The sequence below is a fragment of the Carassius gibelio genome, chromosome B6 (assembly GCF_023724105.1).
Source record: "Carassius gibelio isolate Cgi1373 ecotype wild population from Czech Republic chromosome B6, carGib1.2-hapl.c, whole genome shotgun sequence".
NCBI classification, from domain to species: Eukaryota; Metazoa; Chordata; class Actinopteri; order Cypriniformes; family Cyprinidae; genus Carassius; species Carassius gibelio.
In genome coordinates, this window is record NC_068401.1 from 23,492,120 (window position 1) to 23,499,069 (window position 6,950).

The 6,950-nt window shown below is 38.7% G+C and overlaps 1 protein-coding gene across 1 annotated transcript in view; it reads left to right on the forward strand.

The window, feature by feature from the left end:
* myo10l1 (myosin X, like 1) overlaps positions 1-6,658 on the forward strand; it is a 48,188-nt gene extending 41,530 nt beyond the window's left edge. The window contains exons 28-40 of the mRNA XM_052558014.1: positions 12-105; positions 188-243; positions 1,212-1,354; positions 1,548-1,742; positions 2,267-2,424; positions 2,535-2,658; positions 2,807-3,104; positions 3,214-3,421; positions 3,549-3,685; positions 3,854-3,977; positions 4,716-5,195; positions 5,419-5,610; positions 6,509-6,658. Coding sequence (XP_052413974.1) covers positions 12-105; positions 188-243; positions 1,212-1,354; positions 1,548-1,742; positions 2,267-2,424; positions 2,535-2,658; positions 2,807-3,104; positions 3,214-3,421; positions 3,549-3,685; positions 3,854-3,977; positions 4,716-5,195; positions 5,419-5,610; positions 6,509-6,613 — 2,314 coding nt within the window. The 3' untranslated portion in view covers positions 6,614-6,658. The remainder of the gene's footprint in view (positions 1-11; positions 106-187; positions 244-1,211; positions 1,355-1,547; positions 1,743-2,266; positions 2,425-2,534; positions 2,659-2,806; positions 3,105-3,213; positions 3,422-3,548; positions 3,686-3,853; positions 3,978-4,715; positions 5,196-5,418; positions 5,611-6,508) is intronic.
* Positions 6,659-6,950: the final 292 nt, after the last annotated feature.

The following is a 6,950-nucleotide window of genomic DNA, read 5'->3' on the forward strand; positions in this document are numbered from 1 at the left end:
CCTTCTCTTAGTGGCTGGTTTACCATGTTGAGTCGTGTCCAGAATGCCACCCCAGAGCAGCTGCTGGAGATGTCCCATGAGCAGGCCAACCCAAAGAACGCTGTGGTTAGTATCCTCACACTACGTGCATTTTCACAATTAAGCCTCCTTTCAGTTTTGACAATTGGCTTTGCTCTCTTTCTCTCAGGGCACACTGGATGTTGGATTGATTGATTCAGTTTGTGCTTCAGACAATCCTGACAGGCAAGTATCATCCTTTTTACAGAATACTACGAAGAAAACCAACTGCTGAAATTACATACAGCAATTGAAGATGAATTGTGTTATTTTTTTCTTCTTCTATAGTTCCAATATAGTTCCATTTTGCATTTCCATATGCTTCAATAGCAAAAGAAAAAATCCACAACAGCGTTTCTATGATCTTCCAAAAGAATAAAAATATAGATATGTTAATTACAGGGATTAAAAGAGAGAAAGTTGACAATTTGCTGTAACTTCCTCAGCTGTTTTAGTTTTATGTAGCAGTGTTAATTTTTTTGTGTTTTAATGACAGGGTAATATAACAAAAAAATAAGCACCAAGAAGCTGTGGTTACAGTGGATATATAACAGCTAAGAGGCGTTGTTAGGCATGAAGCTGAGGTTTCACAGGGCTTATTGTTTTTATAAAACGGTTATTCCATATTAAATTTATTAGCATATTTAGCATTTAGCAGATGCTTTTATCCAAAGCAACTTACTGCATTCAGGCTAACATTTTTTACCTAACATGTACGTTGTAATGTTTCACAGAAAAAAACAGAGCAAATAAAGTGAGAAACACACAGAGGTAAACAAAGATGTATGTTTGTAATTTACAACAGCTTCGAACGTGGCTCAACCAATCAGAATCAAGGATCTGAACTATCCGTTTTATAATGCCAAGTACAGTGTTCCAAATGTGTGTTAATCAAACAAAACAAAAAAAGTTTATTAATGAAAAAAAAAAACCATCAATAATTGGGGAAATGAATCATCAAAGTCTATGAAAAGGTTCCATTGTGAGTAAGCCAAATATGCATATTTTAAAGCTTATGTTATGCTAATGGCACAAAAGTTACACATTTCTCCTTCAGTGTTTGAACTTGTATGGCCAAATATCTGAAGATAAAATGTGTATAACGTTACCATATTTATCTGGTGCTGACACAACTTCTGTTTCCTTCCAAACAGACCTAATTCATTTGTGATCATAACAGCCAATCGTGTGATCCACTGTAACTCAGACCTGCCGGAGGAAATGCATCACTGGATCAGTCTGCTGCAGAAACCCAAAGGAGACTCCAAGAGTGATGGACAAGAGTTCCTGATCAGGGGTGTGTTGTTCATCTTTAACAGAGCTGTAACCAGAAATAAGTTACCAAATTAATTTTATTTATGGTTGATTATTTATATTACATGTCCATGAGGATTAGGATTCAAATTGATATCACAGTGTATATTTAGGGTTCTGTAACTGGTCACAATTTGCTTAAACTGTGTGTGTCTGCGTGTTATTTTGTGACACAGGATGGCTGCACAAGGAGATGAAGGCGGGAGCCAAAAGTTCTGCCCTCAAACTGAAAAAGCGCTGGTTTGTATTGACTAACAACTCTCTGGACTACTTCAAGTCTTCTGAGCGCAATGCATCTAAGATGGGCACTCTGGTTCTGAACAGCCTGTGCTCTGTGGTCCAGCCTGAGGAGAAAAAGTTTAAAGAGACAGGTGAGTATGATATGATCATGATAGTATAACTTATACTACTTGAGTAAGTAATAGAACAGAATAGAAATGGATATACCATAGCAATAATAATGTCAACACAGAGGAAAAATATATTGGAATTCACTGTTACGTTAAAAAACATTGACACTCAAATCAGAAACCACCAGACTTAAAGAGCTCAAGCATTTAAAGTGCATAACATATATGTAGTGTATGCTTATAATAAACAACATTATCTTCCTAATATAGTTATCATTACAGTTAAATTGTTAATATTATTGATTCACAAAAATAATTGTTTGGAACTGTCGGGAACCATTTGCTGTATTGATTGCAGTCTGCTGTTGACAGCACTTAGAGAGTGTATTTTTAAAGCTAAAAAATATTTATTTATAATGCAAGTTTTGAATTTGTTGGTTATATGTCATTAATTTAGGATCTATTAATAATTTTGAAATGATGAAGATGTTTTTCTCTCTATAAACTAAGATACACAGTGATGCTGATGTGTGGTTACGCTGCAGGTTACTGGAACATCATAATTCATGGGCGTAAACATTCATACCGTCTGTACACCAAGTTGCTGAATGAAGCCATGCGGTGGGTGTCTGCCATTCAGGGCGTCATTGACAACAAGGCGCCCATTGAAACGCCCACCCAGCAACTCATTAGGGACATTAAGGTAATAAGTCTGTTTTTTGCACTCAAGGTCAGAATGGATAAAACTGTTGTTTAATAAAAATGGTGCATAAATCTAGGTCTTTCCTTTGATCTTTTCTGATATTTGTGTAGGAGAGCAGTGTGAACTCTGAGGCTGTGGAGCAAATGTATCGAAGAAACCCCATTCTGAGATATACCCAGCATCCCTTGCATTCACCTCTTCTGCCACTACAATACGGAGAGGTCAGCGAAAGCTGTGAGTATCGTCCATCAGCAAAATCACTCACACACAGAAAGTACAATTATACGCATCCAACACGGTTTCCTGAATTTATTAACCCATTTACTATTTGTGCATAATCTTTTTCTTTTTGCAAATCACCTCTCTCTCTTTCTTTCTGTAGTGCAAAAGGAGAAGGGTTATGGAAGCCTGCAGGATGAGGCTGTGAAGATCTTTAACTCACTTCAGGAAATGGAGATAGTTTCAGACCCCGTCGCCATCATCCAGGGCATCCTGCAGACCTGCCACGATCTGCGGCCACTGAGAGACGAAGTGTACTGTCAGCTGATCAAACAGACCAATCACGTGCCCCAACCCAACAGCCCTGCAAACCGTGCACACTGGCACCTGCTCACCTGCATGAGCTGCACCTTCCTGCCCAGTCGTGCCATCCTGCGCTACCTCCGATTCCACTTGAAGAGGTAACAGAGAGATGCTCATTAAATAGCCTCTTGGAGTTGAATAATGGTTATATTTCCATTTCAAGGGTCATTTAACAAACACTATAACTGTCTGTGACGAATCTCTCAGAGTTAGAGAGCGCTACCCTGGCACTGAGATTGAGAAGTATGCCCACTTCATTGGTGAGTCTCTGAAGAAGACAAAGACCAGGGAGTATGTGCCCTCTCAGGAGGAGATCGCCGCCCTGCTGAACAGACAGGAAATGACAACTACTGTGTACTGCCATGGAGGAGGGTCTTGCAAGATATCCATCAACTCACACACCACAGCTGGAGAGGTGAGACGAAGAGAAAGAGATGTTATCGAATTGATTAGCATACTCTTACATCATTATAACATTTCTGCTTTGAACTGTATAATTAGGATGAAAGTGACAAATCTTTTTTGTGCTCGTCTTTGTCCAGGTGGTTGAGAAGCTGATTCGTGGTCTGGCAATGGAAAATAGCAGGAATATGTTCTCTTTGTTTGAGCACAATAAGGTGGCGAGTCGAGCCATAGAAAGCCGCATAATTGTTGCAGACGTGCTGGCGAAGTTTGAGAGGTGATGAACAGTTCATATGATTTATGTTGATTAGTTAATTTTGAACAATTGGTTGCTCCATTTCTGTATTTTAAACTGTCTATAGCATCTATAAAACCTATATTTCTGTACATGTTATTCCTGTTGGCTATACGACAGAGGGTCATCTGCACTGCTTTGCTCTTCCAGGTTGGCAGGGAGTGAAGATGAGGAGGAGGAAGGGCCCTGGAGACTTTATTTCAAGCTCTATTGCTTTCTTGATGTGGAAAGCATGCCCAAAGAGGGAGTGGAATTTGCCTTCATGTTTGAGCAGGTAAATTAATTATTTATATTTTGTACATTTTGTAGAACTATTATAGAGAATTTTTACAATTGATTCACCATTTAAAGCACATAGACAAACCACTTGTCAAATCATTTGAGTTTTCTACAATTAAAACCAAAAAAATTATTTATATATATATATATATATATATATATATATGTGTGTGTGTGTGTGTGTGTGTGTGTGTGTGAGTGTGTGGGCATGTTTTTGTGACATATCAGGACACAACTCTGTATAATGACATGGGTATGACACAGGTATTACAAGGAGAGGGTGACTTATGAGGACATAACCCATGTCCCCATTTTTCAAAACGCTTATAAATCATACAGAATGAGTTTTTTTTAGAAAGTAAAAATGCACAAAGTTTCCTGTGAGGGTTAGGTTTAGGGGTAAGGTTGTAGAATGGCGATAGAATATACAGTTTTTTACAGTATAAAAACCATTACGCCTATGGGATGTCCCCACTTTTCACAAAAACAAACGTGTGTGTGTGTGTGTGTGTCAGTATGTGTGTATGTGTGTGTGTGTGTGTGTGTTTGTGTGTATATACATACAACAGAAGTGGAGATATATTTTTTCCCAATCTTTCTGATATAGCATGATTGTGCAACTTATACCAATGTGCCCTGATTTTAGCATCTCTGTTATAAAGTTGTTGTTTTTTTTCTTTCATTCCATCTTCTATCTCCCTCTTTTTTTCTCTTTTTTCACCATCTCTCTTAGGCTCATGAGAGTCTCATCAGTGGTCATTTCCCAGCCCTTGAGGAAACCCTCCAGCACTTAGCAGCCCTGCGACTGCAGTACATCCACGGTGACGTGGCCCGTACGCCCTGGAGCCTAAGCAGCGTCTACCCTGTTGGACGACTTCGCACCCGCATACTCCAGTCCACTAAAGCAGGTGGTGCTGGAGTACCCGGCGCTGGTATGATAGGACCAGGAGGTCACACTTTAGAACGCCGGAAGGCCAACTTCCTAGACGGGACACTGAGACGCAGCTTCAAGACGGGATCGCTGAAGAAACAGCGTGTAGAGGAGGAACAGATGTTGGAGATGTTTGTAAAAGAGGAGATGTCAGCCACACTGACCAGCGTGCTGGAGAAATGGAGCCGTCTTCAGGGCATGCCTCAGCACCAGGCCATGCTCAGCTACATGACCATCATCAAAGAGTGGCCAGGATATGGGTCCACACTGTTTGATGTGGAGGTATAAATCTTTTCTTGAAGTCTGAGAGCATCCCATTATTATACTTTTTAAATCCCACCTCAGGTCCAGAGTATCAGGGCTACTGCCTCCTATAATAAATATATGGTAAAACAGCAATATTTATCATTACTAAGCCTAAGCCAAGCCCCAAAAAGCTATGTTATTTCAAACCTGTCACAATACGTTTGAAACTCTTATACTAATTATATGTGTTTGTCTGCAGTGTAAGGAGGGTGGCTTCCCTCATGATCTGTGGCTGGGAGTCAGTGCTGAAAATGTCTCTGTGTACAAACGGGGTGAACCCAAACCACTCGAAACGTTCCAGTATGAGCACATCGTTTTCTTCGGAGCACCTCAGCCCAGCACATACAAAATCATTGTTGATGAAAGAGAGATGTTCTTTGAGACAGCTCAGGTAATGCACTTCTGTGCCTCTGTTATCAGTACTATGTTGGACTAAATGTTGTTTAATTTCTTTTTAAAATGGTTGAGGTGCATTTAAGTCTTTTGAGGTTGTGCACCACTGTCCAAAACTTTGGGGGTCAGCAGGATTTTCAAATGTTTTTGAAAGAATAGTCTTAGGCTGGATTAATTTGATTAAACATACAGTAAAAAAACAGTAATACTGAGAAATATTATTATAATTTAATATAGTTATTTTATATTTTTATATATACGCATTAAGAATTTCAGCATTTTCATTACTCCAGTCTTCAGTGTCACAGTATCCTTCAGCAATTTTCTAATGTTCTTATTTACTGCTCAAATAAAAAATATTATTAATGCTGGAAAGTTGTGCTGATTATTATTTTTTAGAATTCTTAGACAAATAGAAAGTACATCAGAGCTTTTATTTGAAATATAAATCTTTTGTATCTTTCGTGATTTTAAGTGCTTTTACTGTCACTTTGATCAGTATAATGCATCCTTGCTAAATAAAAGTATTCATTTAAAAAATGCTTACTGACCCCAGACTTCTGAACTGCAGTGTACTTATATAGAGTTCAGGCATTGATATTACATTTACTCATTTACTGGACTGTGATAGCCCAACCTGTCACGTCTTAAGTAGTTGTATTTTGTTTAGTTAAGTGACCACCTTTTTCTCACCAAAGCTGCTTCACAAATTAAATAAATATATCATATTACAAAAGAAAATAAACACACATTTTAAAATCTTTTTCTAAATTGAATCTATAAGTCTGGCAGTTCTTATTTAGTCACTTTATTCCCTTTTTTGTGGTAGGATTAGCATGTTTTTTTTATTTTTATGTGATTCTAATGAACAAGTTTGTTTTGTGTTGTGCTTCAAGGTGGGTGAAATCACTAAGATCATGAAGGCATACATCAACATGATCGTCAAAAAGCGCTGCAGTATCATGTCCATCACCAGCAACAGCAGCACCTGGGCAAGGTGATCGACACCAACCAGCACTCAAAAGTGTCCAGAAACACAATGTGATGAAAGTGAAGTACACTACTGAGCGTTCTTGATTGGAGAATGATAGCAGAGAAGAAACATAGACTTCACCTTTCAAACGATTGAGCTTAACCTACTGGAATCCTCTGTGTACCTGTCCTAAATACAACAGCACATATTTATCTAGTATTTATCGGACCAGTTCCACCTTTACGAAGCACAACAAAGCCTGGTTACCTGCTCACTGTTCCCTCCCCTCACTGCCAGCACCCTGACTGATGACCGAACTTATTTATTTCCTTGGCTCTTCTACTCTATTTCATTCCCTTCTCCTC